The 26831-nt window shown below is 49.7% G+C and overlaps 11 protein-coding genes and 1 non-coding gene across 12 annotated transcripts; 4 read left to right on the forward strand and 8 right to left on the reverse strand.

Moving 5' to 3' along the window:
• Nucleotides 1–2487: 2487 nt before the first annotated feature.
• Nucleotides 2488–4495, reverse strand: FOBCDRAFT_211210 (endoplasmic reticulum vesicle transporter-domain-containing protein). The gene is made up of 3 exons (XM_031181578.3): nucleotides 3963–4495; nucleotides 2937–3889; nucleotides 2488–2883 (listed from the first exon to the last, which is right to left on the reverse strand). Exons 1-3 carry the CDS (start codon nucleotides 4153–4155, stop codon nucleotides 2710–2712), a joined length of 1320 nt encoding a protein of 439 aa, XP_031042346.1. The 5' UTR covers nucleotides 4156–4495; the 3' UTR covers nucleotides 2488–2709.
• Nucleotides 4496–4702: 207 nt separating this feature from the next.
• Nucleotides 4703–6264, forward strand: FOBCDRAFT_3195 (hinge domain of cleavage stimulation factor subunit 2-domain-containing protein). The gene is made up of 3 exons (XM_031181580.3): nucleotides 4703–4922; nucleotides 4987–5112; nucleotides 5166–6264. Exons 1-3 carry the CDS (start codon nucleotides 4871–4873, stop codon nucleotides 5867–5869), a joined length of 882 nt encoding a protein of 293 aa, XP_031042348.1. The 5' UTR covers nucleotides 4703–4870; the 3' UTR covers nucleotides 5870–6264.
• Nucleotides 6265–6519: 255 nt separating this feature from the next.
• FOBCDRAFT_211212 (uncharacterized protein) lies at nucleotides 6520–9713 on the reverse strand. Its single transcript, XM_031181581.3, has 3 exons — nucleotides 9162–9713; nucleotides 7172–9100; nucleotides 6520–7123 (listed from the first exon to the last, which is right to left on the reverse strand). Exons 1-3 carry the CDS (start codon nucleotides 9455–9457, stop codon nucleotides 6847–6849), a joined length of 2502 nt encoding a protein of 833 aa, XP_031042349.2. The 5' UTR covers nucleotides 9458–9713; the 3' UTR covers nucleotides 6520–6846.
• Nucleotides 9714–10424: 711 nt separating this feature from the next.
• Nucleotides 10425–10506, forward strand: FOBCDRAFT_t8. Its single transcript has one exon. It is a non-coding gene; the product is annotated as a tRNA-Ser (tRNA).
• Nucleotides 10507–10628: 122 nt separating this feature from the next.
• Nucleotides 10629–12744, reverse strand: FOBCDRAFT_151744 (ribosome biosynthesis protein NOC4). The gene is made up of 3 exons (XM_031181582.3): nucleotides 11979–12744; nucleotides 11033–11915; nucleotides 10629–10976 (listed from the first exon to the last, which is right to left on the reverse strand). Exons 1-3 carry the CDS (start codon nucleotides 12596–12598, stop codon nucleotides 10821–10823), a joined length of 1659 nt encoding a protein of 552 aa, XP_031042350.2. The 5' UTR covers nucleotides 12599–12744; the 3' UTR covers nucleotides 10629–10820.
• A 96-nt stretch (nucleotides 12745–12840) lies between these two features.
• On the forward strand, nucleotides 12841–14165 carry FOBCDRAFT_211218 (uncharacterized protein). The gene is made up of 4 exons (XM_031181583.3): nucleotides 12841–12978; nucleotides 13068–13516; nucleotides 13580–13802; nucleotides 13856–14165. The coding sequence occupies exons 1-4, from the start codon at nucleotides 12948–12950 to the stop codon at nucleotides 13879–13881; spliced, it is 729 nt and encodes a 242-aa protein (XP_031042351.2). The 5' UTR covers nucleotides 12841–12947; the 3' UTR covers nucleotides 13882–14165.
• Nucleotides 14166–14496: 331 nt separating this feature from the next.
• On the reverse strand, nucleotides 14497–16625 carry FOBCDRAFT_194837 (Man1-Src1p-C-terminal domain-containing protein; the record flags this gene model as incomplete). Its single annotated transcript, XM_031181584.2, has 2 exons — nucleotides 14497–15088; nucleotides 15202–16625. The coding sequence occupies 2 exons, from the start codon at nucleotides 16623–16625 to the stop codon at nucleotides 14497–14499; spliced, it is 2016 nt and encodes a 671-aa protein (XP_031042352.2).
• Nucleotides 16626–17261: 636 nt separating this feature from the next.
• Nucleotides 17262–18773, forward strand: FOBCDRAFT_123909 (uncharacterized protein; the record flags this gene model as incomplete). Its single annotated transcript, XM_031181586.2, has 2 exons — nucleotides 17262–17430; nucleotides 17479–18773. The coding sequence occupies 2 exons, from the start codon at nucleotides 17262–17264 to the stop codon at nucleotides 18771–18773; spliced, it is 1464 nt and encodes a 487-aa protein (XP_031042354.2).
• A 250-nt stretch (nucleotides 18774–19023) lies between these two features.
• On the reverse strand, nucleotides 19024–20531 carry FOBCDRAFT_194839 (nife hydrogenase-like protein; the record flags this gene model as incomplete). Its single annotated transcript, XM_031181587.2, has 3 exons — nucleotides 19024–19040; nucleotides 19092–19833; nucleotides 19884–20531. The coding sequence occupies 3 exons, from the start codon at nucleotides 20529–20531 to the stop codon at nucleotides 19024–19026; spliced, it is 1407 nt and encodes a 468-aa protein (XP_031042355.1).
• Nucleotides 20532–21203: 672 nt separating this feature from the next.
• FOBCDRAFT_211220 (acyl-CoA N-acyltransferase) lies at nucleotides 21204–22265 on the reverse strand. The gene has a single exon (XM_031181588.3). It carries the CDS (start codon nucleotides 22052–22054, stop codon nucleotides 21437–21439), a length of 618 nt encoding a protein of 205 aa, XP_031042356.1. The 5' UTR covers nucleotides 22055–22265; the 3' UTR covers nucleotides 21204–21436.
• Nucleotides 22266–23327: 1062 nt separating this feature from the next.
• On the reverse strand, nucleotides 23328–24480 carry FOBCDRAFT_3224 (uncharacterized protein). Its single transcript, XM_031181589.3, has one exon. It carries the CDS (start codon nucleotides 24281–24283, stop codon nucleotides 23417–23419), a length of 867 nt encoding a protein of 288 aa, XP_031042357.2. The 5' UTR covers nucleotides 24284–24480; the 3' UTR covers nucleotides 23328–23416.
• Nucleotides 24358–26296, reverse strand: FOBCDRAFT_267136 (uncharacterized protein; the record flags this gene model as incomplete). Its single annotated transcript, XM_059611401.1, has 3 exons — nucleotides 24358–24861; nucleotides 25336–25392; nucleotides 25481–26296. 3 exons carry the CDS (start codon nucleotides 26294–26296, stop codon nucleotides 24358–24360), a joined length of 1377 nt encoding a protein of 458 aa, XP_059463819.1.
• Between the last annotated feature and the right edge of the window lie 535 nt (nucleotides 26297–26831).

Raw genomic sequence — 26831 nt, forward strand, 5'->3', positions numbered from 1 at the left:
CGAGACAGTTGTCTCCTCAGCCGCAACATCGTATCAATTGTCTAGAGCCTCAAATACGAGCAGTCTTGATGGCACCATGACACTGATCTGATATTCTCCCCCGCTTTATTAACGTACACAACTCAATTCCTCCGAAACTAAACTTGTCCAAGACGGGCCACCTCATGACCAAAAGGGGCGTTCACTATTGACTCTGAGTCCACAACTAGTAGGCAAGCCTATCTAGAATTGAGCAATGCTTCATTTTCGTCTTGACGGGAACGAACCCACCCAAGACGGAGACACAACCCTCTTCGAGGTAGGTAAGATACACCAACAAGGGATGGTCCGTGTTTGCGTTGAAGAGTCCGGTAAATTAGACAGATGCTGCCTTACTTTACTCGGAAAGGCAGCTATTAAGTCTCATGCTAAAGTTGCCCACATGCATCTTTAATCTCGCTGCTTTCGAGGAAACGACCAGCAACCGTGGTAACACAGCAGCAATGATGATAAGGGACGTTTATAGTTGCATGAGCAGGGAATCTATAGTAGACACAAGGTACTGCCAGACTGTGTCTTTGATAGAGTATGTATCTGGTAGATAAACTCAATGTCCCTAGCGTCTGACAAAGTCCGTTGTCGAATACCTTAATTATTGCTTTATCTTCACCTCCCAAAGGTTTCAAAACAACAAGACAAAAAGCCATTGCTTCTAGCAATGCAACAATGAGACACCAGCCAGGGGCCGGCTTTCAAGACCCCACCAACTTCAAGCCGCTTCCGGGTTCTGGTGCCAGCCAGGGACCAATTCTGTTGCAGCCACAATGCTAGGTCTGGGGTACTTGCTATACTTGTCCATTTGTGCATGAGGTGTGCTATAGTTGAACGAGATTCATATTTCATCGTAATCTTACGTCTCGTCCATACAGATGTTACGGATTATGATCCCCTCCCTCACCATCAACGAATATAATCACAAGCCAACAACCACATTGACATACATATCAACATATCCTCCAATGCTTAGCGTATCGCCAATGTCATCCCAAGTCATCCTCAGCCTCACAGGCTCCCAGTAGAAACAAATCAAAGACCTTTTAGCGTGGTGTTTACAAGTCGAGCCCGGGCTGGGTCGACCGCGCCTCTTCAGTGCCCCCTTTGCAATTGCGATCCCATTAACTAAATAAACCAGGACTCCTTTACCGAATGCTCTATTTCCTCCCTATGACCCATTTGAAATGGTCTAGACGACGATTGTTGTCCATCCAAAATGGATCCAGATTCAAGAGACGCGAGTCGACGACTCGTTAATAAGCCTCCACCTTTTCGTACCTGGGCACGAGTATTTCTTCGCCACGGGTGTTTTTTTTTAGCAACCCATGTGTCGCGCTAATGAAGCAACTCGGCAAACCAGGACTGGACTGGTACCAAGGCAAATTGCACGCGTGTTCATCTAGTCTATCTCTCATATGAATCAAGCCTCAATCTCAATCAGTAACAGTAGACTAAACATCTGACGCGTATTTAGATGAGGCGTACGCAAATATAAAATAATTTTCACTCCACCCACTGGCTGGATGGAGACGTCACAACTGAGTCATCTGCGTATCACGAACCTTTCTGCAGACAACATCCATGCAAGGGCACTTGCAGTGAGTGACGCAGGAAGCTAACAGTGGAATCGTATCACAACTCGATTCTCATTGCTGCATGTGGCTACCGTTTCACCACTGCCATGACTGCTCATGTCAGTATTTATAGTGGTGTTGGGTTTCATAACTGTACTGACCTCTTTAAGAGGCTCAACTGTAAGACGATATGTCGATATGAACAGGCCAAAGCAATACGAAGTTGACTTGATTTGAGATTGAGTTTTTGAGATGATCACTGTGCTAAACTAGAGAGCCAATCAATGCATTGGTACTCTCTGCAGCCCTTTTGAACTAGTCAAGCTGGCGTTTTGAACGTTATATCATCATACAACGTCCACATGTAAGTGGTTAGAGCAGCCCGTATCTCATTTGTTATAATGTTGCTTCTTTGCATCAAAGACCAACCAGACACCCCCTTCGGGATCAACATTCGCCTTTCTGACTGCCGCTTCTCGCTACGACAACATCATGGATCCCTGGTTGAGTCTTTGCGTCAGATAGAGCAGCAAACCATTAGCGAAAACCATTCGGTTTACATGCTTACGTACAGTCATCTCTATCTCATCACTAATCTCCGTGCTCGTCCTTCTTGTCAGGTACAAAGTCAGCAAAGATCGACTCCATGGGTACGGTTTCCACGGTCCCCTGGCAGTACGGAGTAAATTCAAAAGACAAGCTCAAGAAATTCCCACACTCCCCCACGTCCCATGCTTGTGAGTTTGCAGATCTCAATCAATCCTCCCTCGTAGTGGCCGTTGAAACTAGGGATAGAAGCGAGTTTGGTTTTTAGCCGCCTCATGAGACATCCTTAGGTTCATTCTACGTCAAACCATTCTTCAAATGAACTCGATCAACATTTCGTGCATGAATCTCAAGTATATTCAATTCGCAGTCTCATGTTCTTTACAGCGCTGCTCAAATCCCAACTATTCCAGAACGCCTACCCGCCAACGCATATAGCACTGGACTTTTGCAATATCTACATACAACTGCTCCCACCAATGGACACCTCCGTCAAAGCCCATCCGCCAAACCGAGCTGATCTCGCATTGTAGACATAAACGGGCTAATTTCCCTTTCACTGGTCCTTGGTTCGCATCTTCTTGATACGGGCCGCACCTTCAAACAGTCCTCGATCCACAGCTGCAGCAACAGTCAGGGTTCCACCAACGATAGCGCAAAGTCCGGCCAGGAAACCACTGAAGGTCTTGGCCTTCTCCTCACGGTTAACGACCTTCATGGGCGAGATATCCTAGACAGATGTTAGCTTCAAGAATTGCTTCGTGTCAGGATACATGTACTTACGTAGGAAAAGAATACGCCAGGAATACCACCACTGGTGTGCTGACGCTCTGCGTGGCCCTCAGCGGCATCGTTACCACCCGCCAGACTTCTCTTATGGCTAGTCACAGAGTACTGGTGAGTCTCAACGCTGCCATCTTCAGAGTAACCATAGGCTCCAAGGCCAGCGTTGTCGTCCTGCAAGAGACCAGCAATCTTGATACCCTTGCTATCCCAGCCGAGAGGAAGGTAGGAGGTAGGCACGATCTTGACGAAGTACATAAAGTTGAAGTTGGGGTCGTGGATCTCCTGGCGCGTGTTGTCGAGGGGGTTCTGGTGGTGGTTGGTCCAAAGCGAGCTCTTGGTGCCAACCTTCTTGGCAATGTTGTCGGGCAGTTGAGGTCCGAAGCGGAGAGAGTGGATATAGTGAGTGAAGTCGTGCGACTTGCCCTTAGGGACATCCCAGTAGTTCTTCAAGTCGTGGACGTGCATGTTACCGCTGCTAAAGCTTCGGCCGGGAGCAAAGTGGAAGTTACCAATGACCTTGTTCACACGCAGACCACCCTCGATACGGCATCCCTCCTCGCGCTGGGCATCCAGCTTCTCGCCATAGTGTTCTCTCTCGCACTGCTCAACACCCTCGCCACGGCCAAAGGCCCACGAGGACTGCGCATAGGCTTCACGGACTTCGTCGCAAGTCTGGCAGCACCCAGCCTTTCGAGCATTGGCAGGAGGCTGAGCGCCGTAACAGCCACCACAGTATGAGGGATCGAGATGGTCAGCGGACTCGTCGTGTAGGGCAAGGGACTTAATGTCGATAACGGCACCGCCTTGATTAGCAGGCTGGAGGCGGACCTTGTTCACTCCGTGCATGACTCCGTGTTGCTGTTCGCCAGATACATCCATAACGTCAAGAGTCAAGAGCTCGCAGGGCATCTTGGGGAATGTGATATTTAAGTGAATCTCCATGCGCTCTCCTGTGAGCCACAGTATGTCAGCATTCGAGCGGAAGTTGCGCTTTATTCCTAGGAATAGCAAAGGCTTTCCTACCTCTTCCCTTGTCCACAATGAGCTCCGGGTGTATTTCAATGCGTCGATATTCTGCCCATTCACCCCATGACAGGAACAAGACCACTAGTAGCGACACGATAGTGACGATACCACCACTTGTCGTTCTGATTCTTGCCTCATCGACCGTCTTGGTAAAGGCATCGAGCCTTGTGAATCTCGATTTCGGCGGCATAATGATCTACTTGCGACAAAGAAAGCCAGCGCAGTTGTGGTTGTAAGTCGAGGGTATCCGTAGCTGAGGCGCCAATCAAAAAGGAGAGGGTTGATGGCGAGATAGAGTAACGAGAATGTAACAAAAGAATCAGCTATCAAAAAGGAGAGGCAGCATTGACTGGAGTTTCTCGCTATTGATTGCGGGTCTGCACCTGGCACTCGAGGATCCGGACAATTCAAAGAAAAAGAAACACCAAGCAAATGCGAGAACAGAATTACAGTACAAGTTGTCCAGTTGTTTTCCCCAAATCCAAAAAGGCCACCTTTTTCCTACTGCGGCTGACGTCCTCTTGTAAAACGTAGCTCCGGGGGGGGGCGCTTTGCAGGGTCTAGTATCCTCTATTTGCGCACTAAGCCAGGGCGGGTTTGACTCGGGGCTTCTGGGGCCTGTAAGTTTGGAACAGAGACCCAAATGACTCTGTGTTTTGAATGGTCAACAGATCGTCTCCACCGAAGCTCTAGGTTTGCCCATCAGCCTAACCTTTGTTCATTGGCAAGGCTGAGAAATTCAATAACTTCTCCCAGACTTTGGCATTGCATTACATCTTGGGCCGTCTCTTCTTATCTTCACTTTGTGATACATGAAAATTGACCTTGACCAAAATTGTTTGATTCTTTGACTCTTGTAGTTCTCTTTCTTCTTCCAAATACGCTCGCATCACAGAAACTTCAATATGTCGACAAGACCACCCTCTCGCGTCGTCTTTGTCGGCAATATTCCCTATGGTGAGTTCGACCACATTTGCCATGGTTGGTAGTCGCATCGCATCGCATCTCACACTTATTCCAGGCTTGACCGAAGAGCAAATCACCGACATTTTCAGCAGCGCAGGCAAAGTCGAGCGATTCCGTCTTGTGTATGATCCCGAGACTGGACGACCTAAAGGATTCGGCTTCGCAGACTATCCAGATACCGGTATGGATGATAGTAGCCCTCAAAGACTTAATTTCTCTGACTCAGTCATGCAGATTCCGCCTCGTCCGCTGTGCGCAACCTGAACGATTTCGAGATCATGGGCCGAAAGCTTCGCGTCGATTTTAGTAACGACCAAAAGAGTAGCGATGACGACAAGGACCCAGGCATGTCTAACTACAATCCGCACGTCTCCAATGGCGCAGTTCCCAGCTACAGTGCTCAGCCAAGCACTCTTCCTCCTCTGCCTGCTGGAAAGGAGCTTCCTCACGGTGTCTCTTGCGCTGATGCTATTTCACGAACGCTCGAAACCCTCCCTCCTCCTCAACTCCTCGATATTCTCTCCCAGATGAAGACACTTGCCAGTAGCGAACCGCAGCGCGCCACCGAACTCCTCCAACAAGCGCCTCAGCTGGCCTACGCTGTGTTCCAGGCTCTTCTCCTCATGGGGCTCGTTTCTCCCGAAGCCATCCAGTCTGTCGTTGAGCCTGGAGCTCCCCCCGCCGCGTTCCCTCCTGCGCCCATGCCTAACTACCCTGTTGCGAGTAACACTCCTCCTGTTGCTACCATGCCTTATCAGGCACCACCTCAGCCCTATGCTGCTGCTCCTGTCGCGGCTCCCGCACAAGCTGCGCAGGATCCTGATGCCTTGATGCGCGCAGTTATGGAGCTTCCTCAGTCCCAAATTGACATGCTTCCTGAGGCAGAGAGGCAACAAATTTTGGCTCTCCGTGCTACGTTTGCTGGACAGCGGAGGTAGACACATACTCTCCAGCACGTTTTAGGTGTGCGTCATCGGAAACTTCACAGATCATTACACATTATCAAACATTTCAACGGCGCGTCATATCCTGGCCAAGGTCGGCATTTGGGTGTATAAGGCGTTAGGGTGCAGGCTCAGTTATGAATTTAGTGTTAGGGAGGAAGCCATTTCTGGGCAATAACCGGAAAGCAGGGCAACATCTGCATGTACTATGCATGTAAATCTAGAAGCACGAGAGATCAAATTATAACTCTACGTAATTGGGTTCTGGATGCATCTTTCTTATTTGTAGCTTTTGGTCTTGGTGCGATGAGAACAAATGCTACTCGAGAACGCAGTTCAAGTATAGGGTGGGTTGCTTCAGATGTTGGTATAATACTGATTGAATATGGTTAACATGGCGAGAACTTATGGATGATATTTGGAAATTGAACAGACTATGAGTACTGTACGTATTCAATACAAGTATCTGATCGGTAAGACAGGATAAAGTTTTATGGCTCCTGAAAATGATACAGATTGAATCTGAATTGAGATGATCACCAAGCAAGCACAGACTTGAATATATGTTTGTCATGAAAACGAATGACACTACAAATTGGTTCTGCGCCTCAAAAAAGGCCGAATCTAGTGCCGCAAAAACATTTCTAGGGAAGAAATAAGTATGGTAATAGTGGTTTATGACAATTTTGTGTACGAATCTCTAGCCATAAACAACGCCCGTAGAACAACCTTCCTAGCAGTCCCACCCTTTCTAACAGCCCAGAGGTATACGTGTTCGCAGAAAAGCGAGTCGCAAATAGACATCCATTTTCCAAAACAACTCTCCAAACACCAAGATGACAAAGAGAACGAAGCAGCAGGGTCAAGTTGGCTGTGTGCCTTGCCATGTGCCGCGGATCAGATTGTGCAAAAAAAGGCACTAATGTCTACCCCTTATAAATATTCGTATGCAGTAAGAAGTTTGTGTTGTTTTAAACAATGTTATACACTCTCTTGGCGATCATATAGCATGCCAGGCCAAAGAACAACAGACCAGCGGTAATCCAGAAGAACCACGTAAGGTCTCCTTCGTATTCCTGGCCTGGCACCCATACGTTCATACCCCAAAGACCCGTGATGATGTTCATGGGGAGCACAATCGTACCGAGAACAGTAAGCTTGCCGAGAACATCTGCCGTCTGTTCTTGACGCTCATTCATCCGTATGTTGATCTGTGCGAGGTAGTTACCGTGAGATCGAGCCAGTATCCTGTACATATTAGCAAAATGTAGCTCCAATCGTAGAGAAAAGTCTTACTTTTCATAGTGGCCCAGGTTAGCTGTCATTGTGACGATATGGTCTTGAATGTCACCGAGATACAAGCCAATCTCAGACCGTGGCGCAACTTCCCACCGCTCATTGCAACGCTTAGCAAATCCCTTGATTACATCTGCCTTGTTGCCTAGCAGCCTGTATAGACTCATAACTCGCTTTCTGCAATCTCCCACTCGCCGAAGCATATCTGTGCCTGGATCTGAGTTTGTAAGTGCATCATCATTCTTAGAGGAGGTCTCGTTAAGTCGCTTATCAGCAGACGAATGCAGCTTTAGGATGGCGTCGTCGATCTCGTCAACCTCGTCCTCAATATTCTGTATCAAGGGAGCAAACACATCGGTAATGTCGTCGATAATAGCGTATGAGATCCAATCTGAAGAAAGAATGAGGTAATCTTTCAGTTGCCGGATTCGGCGTCGGACATTGGCGGGATGAGGTGTCTTGGAGAAGTGAAAGCTGAGAACGCCTTCACGAAATACCACGACATACATATCAACTGGCTCGAGAAAGTTATCGCTGTTGTTGTCTTGGTCGAACGACCGATAGTTAACAAAGTAATAATGTCGGAAGAGCTCGACCTTCTCGCGAGCCTCCTGAAGCATAATATCCTCTGCGGTAAGTGGGTGAATGCCAAAAGCTTTAGATATGACCTTCATCTCAGGCTCTGTGGGGCAGAGGACATCAAGCCACCAGACTGGTCTTTCTCCGTACCTGACAGTCCTTTCCTTTGGTTCGCCTGCAGTGTTCTGAGAAACGTGAACACTTTCATCGGCAGACTTCCGTCCAGTAGGTGTAGCACGTCCAGATTCGCTTCTTGAAGCAACATGTGCGAGAGGGTCCTTGAGCGGCGACGTAGTCCCTTCGCGCAAGTCGTGGTGATCATGAACTGTCGATAGTGATGGCTGGCGCGTGTGAACTTTGGAGTTACCCTCTGTAGCGGTGCTGTGATTGCGCAAGCCCGTTGGAAGAGCTGTAGGTTCCATGTCGTCTTCATCTGATTCGTCGTCGGATAGCACCCGAGGATCTGGAACAAAAAGTTCCCGGAAGCCACCACCAGGCTGAACCAGCTCAGAGATAGTCTGACTGTGAATTGTGCTCTGGAACTCCTCGTTGAAATATGTGAAACGATATGGGGACTCCTCGTCCGTCTGGTACCATCCCTTACGCACAGGGCGCAAGCGGCCATTGATGAGCTGCGGTTCTGTGATTCTCTTTACACGGCGCTCCTCCGTTCGGTCCTCCTTTTCCATGTGACTCCACTCCTCCAGTACAGATAAGTCAGGCCATTGACCACGGCGGCGGCGCGTGCGATACTGTCGGTGCTCATGAGCCTGCGATTGTGTATCGTCATCTCCGAGCTCTGACATACCAGGAGCAGGAAAGCAAACGTCCTGCTCAGCTCCGGTTGTCATTCGCCGGCCCATATCAGGGCGATTGTCACCCATGCCCTCCATGTCGGAGAGGATGTCGATGTCACCCATCATGCGATGCGGAGAGTCGTCGCGACTTGCGCCAAGCCCATCCCGAATCATAACATCCCCCAAGCTTAGTTCTATACGGTCCGCGGTACCAAAAGTAGGCGAGCCTGGCATGGATGGAGGGGCGTTGACATCGTAGTTATCTCTTGCGCCAGACGAAGTTCCTAGGCGCGTCGTTGAAGACTTGATAGACGCGCGACGACTTCTCGTCTGGTTTGATCTTGCGTCACTTGCGCCGTAACCGGAAGTCACTGATTCGCCGAGCAATGGTGCGTTTTCGTCCCACGGTGTGTGGTCAGGATGCTCTTCCTCGGCAGAGACAGCTGGTATGGATCGTAGACGGTTGCTGGCTGAACCTGAGTAAGGTGAGACTGGTATGCCGCTGGCAGCTGGCGTCGTTGATGCTCGGCGGGGACGCAATGGTTGATGGTCCCTAGAAGTTTTTGTTAGGAAATTGCCCTCAATATCCATCCGTCCCGGCCAGTCTAGCTTACCGATGATCCAACAATGCTTCACTATCTATACTGGTATTGCTCAAGTTGGCTCTCGGAAGATTGAAGAACCCTTCTCCCGTTGCTTCGCGATCCTCGTCGTGATCATCATCATCCAATGCCGCAAAACTCTTTCTGCGCGTTCGCTTCTTCCTGCCGCCGCGATGGCCCTTCCTCTTCCTAGCCTTGGATGCGTTGGAGTTATTTGACGACTCAGGAGCCTGGAGTTGATTGGAGATCGAAGCAGGAGGAGTCGCTTTGCTAGTGCTTGCCAGGTCGGCAAAACGATTGCTCGACATCGCGAATACCTTCAATGGGCGAACGAGCGTTTTTAAGACGGGTGAGAAGAGAAGAAGGCTGAGGAGGAGAGGAAGACCACCAACGCCAGAGGTGTAGTGTGGGATTTCTCGCTTGGAGCTGCAAATGAAGAGGTAATGATGTCAGCTATCAATGGTTGACAGGGATGTATTTTAGTGTAGTTTCCACTAATAGACAACCTTGAGATAGTGGAGGCCAAGAGCAGGCCAAGAATCACCTTATTTTTTAGAGTTAAGATATGAACGGGTTTTTCTAAATGGACTTCTCATCGCTTACAGTTTGTCCTGTATAATATTGGTCGTGGTAAACGGCCGATGGCCACAATTTCTGCCCACGTGATGTATTCACAGTAAACAGCATGCTAACTTTAGCGGCGATTCAACAGGGCTGCAAACAGACACAGGCTGACCAGTAACCTATGGCGATGCACTTGCTGTAAATAGCAACCGATCCCCACAGTTTGGGGTGACTCGCTTCAGGTTTTCAGTGATAGATATGGAGGTTAGTAGGGTACTGGGTAGGTAAGTAGTCATTGAACCACTTGAAGCGTCGACTTGTTCTGTGGTCAGTATTGGTCTGAACGTACCTATGCAAGTGATGCGACTAAACTACGATATCTTTATTTCCATCTACAGCATCAATGGATGTCCTACATGCCATTTGACTCTGGCCGGCACATCAAATGGATGCGTACCATCAAAATAAGCAGCGCCTTGAGGTTCGCTTCATGTAAGTGAATGTCTACCTACCTGCCTGTAGAGCCACATACATGCACCCAAAGTGATCCCAAAGAGCCAGTCCTCACCAATCCTGAGTTGACATAGGGGCAATTCAACTCAATGTTTATAGAGAAGGGACAAACACTGTGACTACGAAAGGTAAGGCATGCATCTGAGCAGACGTCCTCCTCATGCTGAATAATTTTCACCGGAATCAATCCTCAGCGAAGGCGCGGTGGCAGAGTGGTCTAATGCGATAGACTAGAAATCTATTCTCTTCGGAGGCGTCTGTTCGAATCAGGCCCGCGTCGATAGGACTGATCATGTACAGGATCGGATGTTATCTTTTTGCATATTTCACACTACATGTTAGGAAATTGTCACCTAATCTTCAGCTTGCTTGGCTCCAAGTCTCGGTTGCTTTATGTGTGGCTTCGGCATTACTTCTCTCTTTAAATATTCATAACTTTAGAGGTATGTTATTTCTGATATGTCAGGTCTAAATTTCTATTATTATCAGTATATATTCTGCTGATACATACCAAAGTAGCACTGAGTTACATGTTCTTCTCCTATGGAACCAGTCTCCGCCAGAACAACATGTGCATGGTATCAAAAATAATCCTCAATCAACTTCAGTTGCCAAGTTCCACAATTTAACTAGTAAGCTATCTGGTTCGGCGTCAGCCTCCCCGTCATTTGGTGTGAAGACCTTTTTGGGGATGTGGAACTCAATAACAGGCGCCTTCTTTACATCCTTTGTCATCTCGGCTTCGAGGAGCTATGTGACTGTTAGCAAAGTGCCCTACATATATTGCCGAAGGAATGGGGGCTTACAGTGGCATATGAGTGGTCGAGGAAATCTTCGATGTTGTAAGACTGCTTCGTGAACTGCTCCGAGATGATCTTGGTGATAGTTGCAACATTAGGATGATAATGCGATTGAAGTTGAACAAGCTCCCACAGGCAGCTTTCTATCGCATCTGTTTGCATAGGGTCCGTCTCTTCGGAGAGGAAAGGATCATCGACACCGTGCTCCTCAATTTGCTTCTTCACCTCTGGATCTTGAACCTCTCGATGAATCATAAATGTACATGTTGGGTGACGCTTGAGCAGGTTGTAGATCCAAGGAGTCACGAATACGATAGCTCCAGGGGGTGCGTTGAGCGCAAGACGAGCAAGGCGCTTGATGAAGCTGGCCACCATGGCCGCTGGTAGATGTGTCGAAGCAAGAAATGTGTCTAGAAGACGGAAGAATCGGGATCGATGCTTGGAGTGAAGAATGTCGCGATCGAGGAGAGAGTAGAGCTTGGTATAGAATGAGGGATAGTCAAGGTTGCGTTCCGAAATCAAGTAAAAGACACCGGACAGAGCCAAAAGAGACATTGAACCGCCCGAATCGTAGCAATTTGTCAAAAAGTCCGAAAGTAACTCAGGTTTTGTGAACCAGGGAGCAATCACGGTCGAGATGACGTTGAGAATTTGCTTTCGCTGGTCCTTTTCCTCAACAAGGGTCATGAGAGAGAGCCATGCCTCCTGAGCTTGTTTCTTGTGCTGATTGACGTTGCGTAGATTATGTGTCTTCTTCTTTGGCTTGGGAACGAAGAAATCTTCAAGTTGATCGGCAGATTCAGGGACACCGTCCAAAGCTGACAAGAGCGCAAAGCATCGATCAAAGAGCTCTGGCGAAGCATTGCCTTCTTGTTTCTCCACAATGTGTCTAAGTGATGGTCAGTTGAGAGCCCCCTGAGTTACCGTGGGAAAAGAATCAGAGGCGACTTACTTGACTGCGTTGAAGGTAAAGTAGCGAATATCGTCGTATTGCTCCACATACTCTTCCACATATGCCTTGATCACATCCTCATTTTCGCTCTCGAATAATGAGGAAACAATCTCTCGAAGAAAAGCTCGGGGGAATGTGTACTCGTCCTTGTCATAAAGGAACTCGCCCTCTGCCTTGAGTGTTTTCATGCATAAGGTCAATGCTGGGGTCGCCAACTCTTCATCCTGTAGAATAGTAACCAGAATTTTCTTGAACTCGGCAAATCGCTCCTTCAGCCATCCCACAATAAAAAGGTCTTTCTCAGATAGAGTCTTCTTGGCGATCAAGGAGCCTTGAGTGAGTAATCGGATAAAGATTCGGCACAAGACAACTGTAGAGAGCATGCTCTCCTGGCCCCCATTCTTAAAATCATTTGCAGTACTGAGCAAAATGGTGAGGTCGTTATAGTTCTTCCGTGACTCTAGAATCCCTTCTTCCATTGATAGAATTTTGGCGCTGGCATCTTCAGATTCATTGCTGGATGTTGACGATGCTCTCTTTCGTCGCTCAGTGGTGGACTTCTCATGAGTTGAAGAAGACCTCTTGCGCTTGAGGCGCTCTGCAGAGGCCGCTTTGGGCATCGTGGGTTTGCTAAAGGCGTATGATGATTCGGTTTAACGTAGTTTGCGCAATAAAATGAACTGTCACTTTTTCCTTTTTTAAAAAGTCAAAGTCCCTACTTTGAGAAAAACTTACTTCATTCAAGTTCATGAAAGCAAAATCTCGAAATCTTTCTTTGATCGTTGAAAATTTGACCAATCATATCCACTCATGAGCCAACGGCAAAATGCCGGCTCCAGATCTAAATCTGATGTGTCCAGGTCACGTGCTCTTGATTGTTGCCGAACTAGCGCGATAAAACCTCAACCTCACTTCCAGCTCTCCGATCAACGACAAGCCCCGGATACCCCCATCACGAACCATCTCACAATGGCGTCACGCTTGGCACGAAGCGCCGTCGGTATGTGAAGAAATCTCGAATCCCTCGAACCGAACCCAATTCGAACTCAATTGGCGCGCCGCCGACCCCTGCTGACTCCCTATATGTAGGCGCTCCCCTCCTCCGACCCGTCCTCGCCCGCCGAGCTGCCCCTGCCATCTCTGTTGCCGCCGCGCGATACAACAGCAATGTTCCCGCCGAGGACCCCAAGAAGAAGGCCCAGAGCATCATCGACGCTCTTCCCGGTAACAGCCTGCTCAGCAAGAGCGCTATCCTGAGCTCCGCCGCTGGTCTTTCCATCTACGCCATCTCCAGCGAGTACTACGTCATGAACGAGGAGACCATCATCGCCATCTCCCTTCTCTCCGTCTGGGGTGCCTTGATCAAGTACGGTGGTCCCGCCTACAAGGAGTGGGCTGAGGCGCAGAACAACAAGATCAAGAACATCCTCAACAGCGCCCGTGCCGACCACACCGAGGCCGTCAAGGGCCGCATTGAGGACGTCAAGCAGATGGGCAGCGTTGTTGAGATCACCAAGAACCTTTTCGAGGTTTCAAAGGTAATTCCGAAGTGTCCATTGGATGGTAGCTGGAAATATGGCTGATTATGGTTGTGTTTGTAGGAGACCGCCAAGCTTGAGGCTGAGGCTTTCGAGTTGGAGCAGAAGACTGCTCTTGCTGCTGAGGCTAAGGCCGTCCTTGACTCTTGGGTCCGATACGAAGGCCAGGTCAAGCAGCGACAGCAGAAGGAGCTCGCTCAGTCCGTTATCGCTAAGGTCCAGAAGGAGCTTGAGAACCCCAAGGTCCTTCAGCAGATCCTCCAGCAGAGTGTTGCTGATATTGAGAGTACGTGTAGCCAATTATTGCCAATCAATGGCATTACTAACAATTTCCCCCAGAGATCGTTGCCTCCAAGGCCCAATAGATAATTACACGCCGCCGCTAGAGTCTCGGTCCCTAGATTCCACGGTTTTTCTTTGTACCCCTTCTGTGTCATAACAACACCTGTGCATTAGCCGAATCAATCAAGACCCTAGTTACTTCATTGTCGGAAAGCTGTTACCCGTGAGATCTTGGGAATTTTTGGGTCGATTGTGTTCAATTGGGTTTGTCGGAGCTTGTAAATTGCTCGTCGGAAAAGGTCGGGATCTCCGATATCGCCTATTCTCGGCGTATAGCAAATGTCCAAAACAAAACATTTCAGCACGACGACTTCGTCTTTCCTAGTGAATCATTTCAACAAATGCCCGCCGTACATTTTTGCAGTCTGTCACAAATCGTCTCATTTGGTCATGATGCTTCATCATTACTCGAGGCTCTTTGTTGAATATGGGTTGTTCTGAAACTATCGTGCATCTACACATGATTAATCATACATGGAAAAGACCAGCAACCTCCAACGCCAATTCCAAAGGCATATGCTCTATGCTTCCTAATATCTTTGTCCAAGAAAACCACCCCTTTTCGTCAAACATTTAGGGAATAGTGATTATGAAATGCGTAAAGCAGGAAACTTGACGGGAAATATTGAACATGAATATTAGTAGATCGGTCTCGATTCCTCCCACTTTTTTACTTCAGGGGTTGCCTTTGTTGGCTCTGGCGACTCTAATTGAGAGTCAGGACCGAGTGATACCCGGCCGCTCCGTCGCCTCCTTGCACCGTCACCCGCAACAGGGCCAATCCACTCCCAAGCGCGACCTACCTCGCCGCTTCTTCCTTCGCGCTGACTGGTTCGAACATTGCTGTTTTGTTCTACAACAGCTCGAACCCGCTGCCAGATGCGTTCTCGCTCAGACAATGAGTGAATAGCCCGGAGGACGTCATCTCTCAGGTTCGGTAAAAACAGCCAAGGATCATCGATGCCTTCTTCACCTAGCTCCTTCTGATTGGCAAGTCTACCCAGCACTAGGTCGACGAGAGCAGGAATTTGAGCAGTTGTAGCTACATGCTTCCGATATCGGGCTCGCAAGTAGAAAATAAAGAGAATCAAAACGCTCAAAAGTCCAGCTGGGAATCGATATCTTGCCAGGCCGAGTCGGATTGATCGTTTGATCGTGCAGGTGTACGGAAGGCGAGCGAGAGACGAGGACGATAGCCATCTGTCTGAAAGATCGGAGGAATTGGACGATCTGTAGGGTCAATGGTGGATCTGGTTAGTCAATAGTCAGAAACAGTTGGAGCAATGAAATTGTCGCCAGATCGGTCATGAAAGTCCTGGGTCGTAAAGAGAGAAAGAACTTACGGTGCTGTCTCAAGGATCTCGACCTCATCTCTAGCTGCGACCTCGCCAATGGCAGCAGCCCACAGTTCATCAAACTCCTCCTCATTGAGTCTCTTGGACCTCTTGCGGCTCACGGTCGCCTTAAGCTCGTGTTCAGCCATCGCAGGAGAATCCTCTTTCTTGCCATCCTCACCAACAAGCTCTCCGCACTCATACTGAGCTCGGCGATCTCTGAGTTCTTCAATAGCTCTATCAGCTACAGCTTTAACGCGGCGCGCTTTCTCGCCATCCGGCTCACAAGTAGGTGGAAGTGGCACTAGCCCGCCGAGGGACAATGGGTGCGGCTTGAGAATGAATCCATTCTCGCAACGAACCGAAAAGTCCTGGTAACAGTATGCGTGCGAAGGGCAAGGCTCGCACTGAGGCTCAATGAAAGGAACAAGAGCGTCGGGAACAGGAATGTCTGGTGAAATAAGTGACTTTGCTTGACCACCGACTTCGCAATAGCCGACCGCGATTTTCTCTTGACGATACCACGCAAGATAAGCTCCGAAAAGAGACATCAAGAGGACAAAGAGAGGCGCCTTAAAACCACCTCTTCGAGACACCTGTTGAGAAGGCTTGCGAGGCTCAATCTCCATTTCACCCCGACTTGCAGCTTGCTCCAACTCTAATTGCTCGTTGGGGGTGAACTCCTCGCCAGGTTCCAGTAAATCCGGAGTCGGCTCGCGGTATCTGGGAGTAGGCTGAACATCTTCTTCATAATCGTCATTGTAGCCATCTATCCTGCGCCGGGACGATGACTTTACACTTCTGATAGGGTCGCCGGCAGTTGTACGGCGGCGATTAGTTGGGGTTTTATGTTGAGCAGGCGAACTGCCACTCTGAAAAGGGTTGTCGTGAGTGAACACGCTTTCTTCGTGGTCGGGCAGGATTGTCTCTTCTTCTTGTGGTTCGTCTTTGATCTGTGGCGTGACTGTTCTCCTCGGTTGGCGAATGGAACGAGGGGCATCGTAGTTGTCGTGGTCGTCAGCGTGAGAAAGCGCACGGCTTACTGACCGTGTGCTGCGTTTGGTAGGGCTCCTGGGCGCAGGAGTCGCCAGGACATCATCCTCAGCCTTAACACGTGCCGACGACTTTCGAGGAGACTTCGAACGCCTCTTGGTAGTCGACGGAGGTGGGAGATCGTAGTCGTCCCAGGTACCGTTATCTTCCGGACTGCCGGCATTCACGATTCCCATGCTTGATCTCTTAGCTCGGGCGCGCTGAGCCCGCAGCTTTGGCGCCTGAGCCAGTACATGATCTTCAACCAGCTCGACGAGCTGGGCCTTTTTGGCAGTCGCGGGGTACTCAACATTATGCGTGACGAGAATCGATCGCAGACGCGGGATAGTGACCGAACGTGGGTCAAAACCTTCTTCGAGGTAGTCCTCCATGTCGGCCATGGCGGCAGTCGAGATCAAGGAAGTGCGCGATAAGCGAAAAGAGTTTGGGAGCATAAACGAGGATGACGATGCGGGATGGTGTTCAGGCCGCAGTTATGAGACCGCCTATGCTTTGAGCTAGAGCTTGGTGTAGGTGGGAGGAGAACAACAAAGAAGGGCCACGCAACACTCCTGATCTTCCACGATGGCTTTAGGTGACGATGAAGACAAGAGAAAATTGATCAAGTTTCGCCTTCACAAGAACAAACTGCAAAAAGCAGCAAATTTTAGTTGCAGTGGGGGAATGGATCGTGTGAAAAGGGCTTGTCTCTGGGTTGACAGGCGAATTGTTGATGACGGGCGCGGGTGAGACCCTTGACGCAATGATAAATTGAGTAGCGCGGTTGTCTGTGGCAACTCAAATCAAGCTCGTGGTACAGAGGCACTCCCCTGTCACTTGACCCGCTGGATCTTCCACCCATGTAAGTGCAGCACAGCCACAGGTGCTATCAGCCACACATAGCGCCACTTTTGTCCCGCGAGCTATCGAACGATTGAGGGACGATTTGTCGAAGATTTGGAGCTCCAAGTCATACTTTGACAAAGGGGTTGTGCTTAGCTCTTCGAATCTAGGGGATCAATTGATATCAAATACCAATGCTGGCTCGAAAATCTGTGCTGGGAAAGCCCGGCTTCGTCTGCCGGAGCTGTGTACGACAATATCAGTATCAGCTGCGCCGGGCTTCCACTTCGACACAGGACAATATCTATGATGTTGTATGTGTTGGTGGTGGGCCAGCAGGTCTGAGCTTACTGACAGCTCTTCGTGAGTTTTTCTTGCCCGCTCAGTCGGCAAATAGCTAACAAACAGTAGGGGCTAATCCTCTAACCGCTGGTCTCCGAGTCGCCCTCATCGAAGCCCAGGACCTTTCCAAAACCAAGTCGTTCTCACTCCCCTTGACCCAATTCTCCAACCGATGCAGTTCTCTTACCCCTGCGTCGGCTCAATACCTCGACAAAATCGGCGCATGGCGACATCTACAGCGTGAACGTGTGCAGGACTACCAGGAGATGCAGGTTTGGGATGGAGTGACAGGTGCCCGCATAGAGTTCGACTGGCCACCCAGTACGACTGGAGACAAGACAATTGCCTACATGGCTGAAAATCTGAACTTGACATCCGGCCTGCTCAAGAGACTACAAGAACTCGGCGGAGTGGACGTCTTTGACAATACGAAAGTGGAGAGTATTGACCTGGGCAAGGAGACCGAAGAATTGGATCTGAGCGAATGGCCAGTCGTGCAGCTCTCGAGTGGCCAGTCACTGGCAGCACGACTTCTTGTTGGCGCGGATGGGGCAAACAGTCCAGTACGCACATTCGCCGGTATCAACAGCCGCGGATGGGACTATGGTAGACATGGCGTTGTCGCAACGCTCGAGCTTGAAGGTGAGGGCTGGGGCGGCCAGTTCAACAAGATTGCGTACCAGCGATTCTTGCCTACGGGTCCAGTTGCAATGCTCCCTATGCCTGGCAAATACGCTACGTTGGTCTGGTCTACTACACCTGAGAAGGCCGCCTTACTCAAGAGTCTGAGCCCCAAGGACTTCATCGCTATGGTCAACGCCGCCTTCCGTTTGAGCCCCGTCGACATTGGTTTCATGCACACGCAGGACAATAACCAGGCAGAGGAGCTATCATGGCGCTTACAACACACACATGTTGATGCGGACTCGCTTCCACAGACTGTTGTTGGAGTTCAGGAGGGGAGCATCGCATCTTTCCCTCTGAAGTTGCGCCATGCCGATACATACACTGGCGAACGTGTCGCACTTGTCGGCGATGCGGCGCACACTATTCACCCCTTGGCTGGTCAAGGCTTGAATCAGGGTCAGGGAGATGCCCAGAGCCTAGCCAAAACCATTGAGTATGCTGTCTCTCATGGCCAGGACCTTGGCACTCAGCTGTCTCTCGAGCCTTACAACAGCGAGCGCTATGCCGCCAATCACGTCATTCTTAACGTTTGCGATAAGCTTCATAAACTCTACTCTGTCGAGAGTGGCCCTCTTGTGCCGCTTCGTTCAGTTGGTCTTCGGGCTGTCAATGCTCTCGGCCCCCTGAAGAATTTCTTTATGGAGCAGGCTTCTGGCACTGGTACTAAGCTATTGTAGACTTCTGGCCAGACAAACCCTCAAACTCTCAAAGCATGTACTTTTGTCTGTAACATTAGAACTGTACATAATCACACCCAAGAATAATGGAAATAAGATGATTCATTGCTATTTCAGAACACGCATCACCTCTACATAGCTTCTCGCTCGAGCACACGACGTTTGTGGGAGTATTTACCGTGGTCTCCCTATCAGCTATGATTACAAACAAAAGAAACCCATTCTAACCTTCTTTCTTTTCGAAAATGCTTTACCTATCGACCTCACCTACGATTGTATTAGCATAATTTCTCAGTAAACGAAAGGAAGCAAACTTACCGAACACCAGATCCATAGTACCAATAACCGCTACAGCATCAGCCAGCAAGTGACCCTTGGAGACGTGATCGAAGCCACCCAAGTGGGCAAAACCAGGAGCGCGAATGTGGCATCGGTATGGTCGCTCGCTACCATCAGAAACGACGTACACACCCATCTCACCCTTAGGGGCCTCGATGGCAGAGTAGGTCTCACCAGGAGGAACGGCGTAGCCCTTGGTGTAGAGCAAGAAGTGGTGAATAAGAGCCTCCATGTTCTCCTTCATGGCGGATCGAGGAGGAGGAGAGACCTTGTAGTCCTCAACACGGACGGGACCTGCGGGCATCTTGTTGAGGCACTGGTGGATAATGCGGAGAGACTGTCGAAACTCCTCCATTCGGCAAAGGTATCGGTCGTAGCAGTCACCGTTAGTTCCAACGGGAACGTCGAACTCAACCTGGTCGTAGGCATCATAGGGCTGGTTCTTTCGGACATCGAAAGGAACACCAGAACCTCGAAGCATAACACCAGTGAAGGAAAGGTTCAGGGCCTCAGTGGCGGGAACAACACCAACACCCCTCAATCGCTCAATCCAGATACGGTTATCAGTCAACATCTCCTCGGTCTCGTCGATTCGGTCGCCGAATTGGGTAGCCCACTGGTAAATATCGTCGAGAAGGCCAACGGGGATATCCTGATGAACACCACCGGGTCGAACGTAGGCAGCGTGGAGACGGGCGCCGGAAACACGCTCGTAGAATTCCTGGAACATGTCAATTGCTGATTTTCTTCAACTCCTCATGATCCACCTACCATAAGCTTCTCACGCTCTTCGAAACCCCACAGGAAAGGCGTCAAAGCACCAACATCCATAGCGTGTGAAAGAACAGACATCAGGTGGTTGAGAATACGGGTGATCTCGCCAAACAGAGTTCGGATAAACTTGGCTCGCTCAGGGATTTCGACGTTGAGAAGCTTCTCAACAGCAAGAGAGAAGCATTGCTCGTTGGTCATCATAGAGACGTAATCAAGTCGATCAAAGTAAGGCAGAGCCTGGAGATATGTCTTGTACTCGATCAACTTCTCAGTACCTCGGTGCAGCAGACCGACGTGGGGGTCGGCTCGGACGATCTCTTCACCATTGAGCTCGAGAATCAAACGCAACACGCCGTGGGCAGCGGGATGCTGAGGACCAAAGTTGACGGTATAATGTCGAACCTTTCGGTCCTGGACGGAGTTCTCGCGCGACTTTCGGGTACCGGCTTTTCGGGGCTTGGAGAGGCCGTAGGCATCTTGGGCGGATGAGAAGTCTTCGTCAACGGGGACAAGTCTGGTGCCGACAGGCTCGACAGCGGCGGCGTACTTTCGCAGGCAGGTCGTCGAGAAAGGGCGGGCAGCGAATGTTGCTGGCCGCATGCACAGGCTCTTGGCGCCTCGGCTGGCGAGTCGGAGGGAAGCCATTGTGTGAAGAGCAGAGAGGGAACGGCCGTTAGTAAGACGAGATGTGTAGAGTCTCCCGAGAGGGCCTCTGGCTCGAGGTCAATGGCAGGTTGATGGAGGGGAATTCGCCTTCGTGATAGTGGCCGTCATCTCCCGCGGTCCGGGGATCTGTGTCGAAACCTGGGAGCTTTGCTCTGGGTGGTGGGCCGGACTATTATTCTTGCGGGAAGGCTAGCCAATTAGATATCAACCATTACTCGTTGATTTTTCTACTCCGCGAGCAACATCTGTCGCCAATTGCATCACATCACTCGGCCGAGTTGCTGTAATTGAGAAAAGTCATGCTGCGACCTTTTACTGGGTTCTATCTTGTATGGTTCAAGGCGTTTCGATAATGTGTATTGAGATTTTGTACTCTTCTTATGAAATAAAACTTTCACTTTTTGAATACCCCGAGCTTATCGCTGCAACTTCCCGCTAAGAATCAAAGCCGTCATCTATTCTTTAGGCCCAAGACGAGGAATTCTTGATTTGCCTCAGCTAACAATTTCTGAATAAGTGAGAACAGTAACTAATACAAGGCATTTTCTATGAGTTAATCTCGACTGCGAGGCGAAAACTGAGTAAACTTGGTGGCACATCCAGCAAGACGTGCATAATAGCCATAAGGTGTTCGTTACACAATCTTCGAGCCATAAGTGAAGTTGGTCTTGCTTCTCTGTATATATATTTTTTTTTAAATCTCAGAGATGAAACTTCGCATGCCTAACCCAAGCAACGCCTATATGCTGACCCCATTAAATGCGCCAATATTGTATAACTAATATCAAGTTGAACAAGCGTCCTGATTGATATGATAAACGACTCTGCATTATAAGTATAATGTCTTCAGTGTCAGGTCTGCATCTTCCTTAACTCCTATTCAGCTATAGTTCGCTCCTCAACAGACCGAACAGAACCTCGTCTAGTATTTCCCCATTCTTGCAAACAGCACCTCTCCTAGTGCCTTCTTCAACGAGCCCAGACTTCCTTAGTACATTCTGGCTTGCTTTATTGCCCCCATTTGCACACGCCTCAATCCTGTTTAACTCAGGCCATGTTTCGAAACACCATCGTATGAGCGCCTTGGCAGCTTCAGTTGCATAGCCTTTTCCCCAGGCTGTCTCAGCCAACCAGTAGCCCATCTCCCATGTGCGGAAATAGACGTCGTTCTTGGCCATCATGCCTATAGTGCCTACAAAGACCGGTTCCGACGAAGGGTTCTCTGTGGTGTTGGCCTTGACAAAGATGCCACAGTGTTGCCCAGCACCGTCAAAGTTGTTGGCTACGTTGTTGATAAAAGACTCTGCATGGGCCAGTGTGTAAGGGGATGGGAAACCATCGCGCATGTTTTTGGAGACAGACTTGTTGTCAGCGGCTTGAGACATGACTTCTGCATCGGACGGATAGAATCGACGGAGGATGAGACGTTGCGTTTCGAGTATTTTTGCTCCCGGCTCCTCGCATGTTGATGAAGTTGCTGTTAACTTTCTTGTGCTGGCCATGGTGGGTGCTCTTTGAAGTAGATAGCAAGTTTGTTTGTGATGTTTCAAACAAGAATACCAAGTCAGAAATAGTGTAACATGGGCTTAGTTCATCAGTCCAGAAAGTGAGAAGTTTCCAGCTTGGTTGGTATTTAAATCAAAAATGTACCTGCCGATATGACAACTTCAGTGACTCACGACGGCGATGCCTCAAAAAGGGGGCTATTGTTGCCGTACTCGCCGATTTACAAAGGTCCCTACACGCGGCTAGTGTCTTACAGGCAGTTGCATTAGATGCCGCCAGGAAGTGGAGGTTACGACACGTCCACAAATAGAAGTATAATCGAACGATAAGCAAGACACCTGGGTTACTATACTGGGTGAAAGATACCACAGGTAGACTTTAAGTGTATTAATTAAGTAAATTCTTACACAAATTCGACAAGTTGTTGACCTTTTGTATGTAACGACAAAAGTAAATCGCATCTATAGCTACCGTGCCTTGTTTTATGATGCCGCCCGATGTGCAAAGCAACCCAGTAGAGCGTTACAAATGAATCATGTTGGATGGAAGAGGATCATCTCAAGGCTCTTCCGTATTTTCCAATGACAACTACAGATTAATTAGTGTTTTCAGCACCTGCTGGTTGATATAATAAGTAATATTTAATTATTGTAACCATTATTATATGCTAAGCGCCATGACTTCTTCTAGATGAACAAGACAATGGCCCGTTTTGACGAGATCCCAGTCATACAAAAAAGGGCTCTCGTATGGCCGCCTTTCACCAAGACCAATCAAGCTGAACCTTATGCCCTCGCCGCGCCAAGTTGAATGCCTTGTATCGAATATCAAACCGGGCAAAACAGAGCATGCCGCTATGGAAGACCCATGCTAGCTTATTGGTATCCTTTGTTTCCTATATGATTCACTCCGTGTCAGGTCTCTACCGATCCCTTGATGCCAAAATCTATATCTCTTCTTCTCCCTCACTGCCGAGCCGCAGGAGCATTAAGGTATACATTTAGACCATAGGGGCCATTGTTTTTGCAAACGCCGCGACCAAGATCGAATGATGTAGGCCGTTATGAACAAAGGGGGAATAAAGAAAAAAAAGACAATGCCTCACTGTCCCCTTGGGGAAGAAAACGCCGCAAACAGACCAAAACGAACTATAATAGACTTTTAATAAACCCCTCGCCATGCCCCAGAAGATGCAACGAACGACATCCCGCTTTGTAGTGATGAACAGTGCTTTTGTTAGGAAATGTGAAGAATGACCAAAAGGTCATACTGTGTTACTGACAAAGGAAATTATGGCTATGGCCGAATTGTGAAAGATGGATTTTGGAACCAACCCCGAAAACACCAACAAAATCAGATCAAGGTCTCCGAGCAATATTAACACCTGGATTGACGAAGGCTCTGTATGCAATGTCGCATAGACGTCGCACGACGTTGGTTGTTCCACCTGTGACCTGAGACTCATCGTAAATGAACTTGGATGCAACTGAGAGTCTGTTCTTGGGATCACTCTCGTCGGCATGTTGAGGAGCAGCGTTGCCGTAAGGAGAATCGAAGTGGGGAGCAAGTTCTCGAACAACTGCAATCGAGTAGAGAACATCACGGTTCTCACGACCATCAAGTAGATAGCGCATTCTCGAAAGCATTTCCTCCCTAGACTTGGCGGCAGATGGACCATTGGGATCCTCTCGCGTACGCACGAACTCAGCCAGGCTGTACCAGAAATCAAATTGTCGAGTTCGGTAACTGTCAGGGTCTTGCATTGGTGGGCAGAGTGGGTTGACTGATAGATAGTCTCCACACAAAAGTGCCTCAACAACTCGAACACGGTTTTGGGTCTCTTTCGCATCACCATCGTGCGGCAGTGTTGTGGTACTGATAGCAGAAGCTGCAGTGGGAGGGTCGTATGCTGCTCGCGCAAGCTCCCACACAAGGCGCGTCTCAAGAATACCAGAGTAAGCCATCTGGGTTTGATCGTTGACCTTTACAGCCTCCAAAGCCTTGAGAAAAGATGCCATTAATTCGACGAGACGCTGGCTTCTAGGAAACGAAGGTGATCCATTTTCTGTAAAGTGGTACCACCCGGATTCAAAGAAAGAGGCAAGCCCAGGTGCGTACATTTCATGATACACCTTGGTGATTTCATTGTGAGTCCCCTCAGTGTGGGCAATGTTCTGGGACGTAGGAACTGTGCCCAGGAGATCGATAATTTCATCAATCTTCATTTTGTTGGCTGTCAGAAACGCGCGTAAGCAGATGTTCTCAACAGCAGCGCAGCAAACGACGAACAAGGGTGAAATCAATAGTAGGGGGCGCCACCTCTAAGATGTTGGTTGTTGTCAGCAAGAGGCCTTTGTTCAACCGCTCTAGAGCTTTCTGCGTTTGAGGTTGACGAGAATCCTTGAAGGGCTGGGTCGATTGCGGGCGGATACTCGTATGTCGACTCAGATTTGACAGGAGGAGATGCAACGTTGGAAAAACTCGAGTCGTAGCTAAGCGAGGTAATGGACGGGTTAGGGCTTGCTGTTGTCGCGTGAGCTGTTGCGTACGAGCTTGGGAGCATAGACGGCTGGCTGCCGTATGAGTTCGTAGGTCGAGCGGTAAGGGCAGGGTTGGGCGCTATCGACGAGGGGACAGTTGAAGGCACAGAGCTTGGAACTGTGGGGGGAGTTCTTTGGCTGGGCGCGGGCTGGATATTAGAAGATGATTGTCCACCCGCTTGTTGTCTGAAAATGGGGTCGTAACCGAGACACTCGCGCTTCGACTTTTTACAGTTGTTGCAAGTCGGGTGTGTTTCGTCGCACTGGGAGATGTTAGAGCTGTGTTGGGCGGGGTGCTATCTCCACCAAAAAGTAGAGAGGGGGTTTGTGCAGCTGCCTAGGAGATGCACGGTAGCTGTGACCAATGACAAGCTAAGCAGAGCTCCCAAAACCTCGAGGAACTTGGACTCCAAGGCAGTCCATTTACTGGAGCGCTCTGAGGTTGGAATTGGGCGATCGCGATACAAGCATTACTTGGGAGAATCTGGGGCGATGAGTGCTACGTGAACGTGAGTCTTGCTCGTTTCTGTGGCCTCCTGGCAAACGAGCAAGTGTGCAAGAAGCTGCAAGCTTGATGCAGCACAGGGTTTTGGATAACCTGCTTTAAGCTCACCACCTGCGACACGTATCTGAAGCCCGCCTTCTTCCCAAGTCATCTTCTTGATTCGCCGCGTCCCATCTCGTGTTTCAAGGTCACGAGCTGCACAAGGGGAGATAAGTATGAAATCATAGCTCACCTTGATACGACGTTTTCTGCAAGTCAGACAGCCTGTTTTTGTCCGACGTTTAATCTCCTACGGGTCACAGTCAGCTTCAATCTTGCCAAACCCTTGGCTAGCTATGGCCTGTCGGAACGAGACCCCTAACCAAGCTTCAACACACCTTCTTCGGTCCCCTATGGCCCAGAAGCCGCGGATCGTGAGGAATAGCATAACGAGCCATAGAATCGGGAAGACCGTAGCTTGCCATTGGCATGCCTTGGTGGCTATAGAATGGCACACCGCCTGACGTGGGCGCCATATGCATGTTCATTGGCATGCCCTGCGGATTCGACACCGGAGGCCCATGTGGGTTTTCGATTGTCCTCATGCTAGGCAGCGGCATACTGACAGGCATAGGACTCGGTCTGTATGGCTCCGTTGCTTGACTCGTGACTACAGGATAAGGGGCATATTGGGCGGCTGATGGGCCTGCCGAGGACGCATAAGGCATCGAGGAGCCCGGATAGCTCACATGCTGGCCATGAGGTAGTCCTGGATGCTGGTTGGACATTTCCGAGTTGGACGTGGGTGTCGAAGCAGCCTCGGGGGCCCTGCTGTCGCCGTTCTGCTGAGGAACCGCGGGCGGAGCGGCAGGAGCAGCAGGAGCCGAGGCTGGCGTGAGTGTCGGCACGGAAGAAGAGACGACGAATGGTTCGGATTCGGAGGATGCGGCGGGTGTAGAGGTGGGAACTGGAGCGGTCGTCGAGGCGGTCGGGCGGTCCGCAGCCGTGAACGGCACTGGAGCAAGCTCGGTGATGGGTGGGAGTGTCGTCTCGGCAGCAGCAGTGTTGAGAGGTCCAGCACTCGTGTTGGAAGCTGGAGGAGCGGTGACAGATGTAACTATGGGAGCTAGAGAAGGAGACGTCGATGTCGGAGTAGAAATTGTAGGATTATTGGGAGAGTCACCGTGACTCTGCCCATGGTCTTCTTGAGCCATGTTGTTTTTTAATTAGAAATTTTTATGGAGCCTCAAAGCAAAGTCAGGAAGAAGGACAAGCGACCAGGGGGACGCGACCCTGGGTCACGGAGGAAGTCGAAGTGCTGGCGCTGGGCAAGGAAGATCAAGAGGAGCCAAAGCCAGGGCGTGGCAGGGGGAGCAAAGGCGTGCAAGAGGGGCAGAACCCAGTACCAGGGGTCGCGACACGATGCGACGGCGATGCAACTGCCACTGAGAGCAAAGCAAGAGTCGCGGTGATGGACGGGGCCAAGACCATCAACAGGTGACGCACTGGAGGAGGAGGAGCAGCAGCGACAACAGCACAGCGAAGAGGAAGATCGCAAGACCCAGGGGTCCAAGAGGCGGGATCGGAAGCGAGGCTCAGAGGCTGAGCTCCAAGATCGGGGGCAAACGGGAAATAGAGTTGGCTCGTCCTGTCCCTTCGTCGTCGTCGTCAAGCATCGAAGATACTATACTGTACAGTACAATACTATACAACAGAATAACTGGATCGCCCCCTGCCCGGTTGCCGCGT

This window comes from Fusarium oxysporum, chromosome I (genome assembly GCF_013085055.1).
Source record: "Fusarium oxysporum Fo47 chromosome I, complete sequence".
NCBI lineage: Eukaryota > Fungi > Ascomycota > Sordariomycetes > Hypocreales > Nectriaceae > Fusarium > Fusarium oxysporum.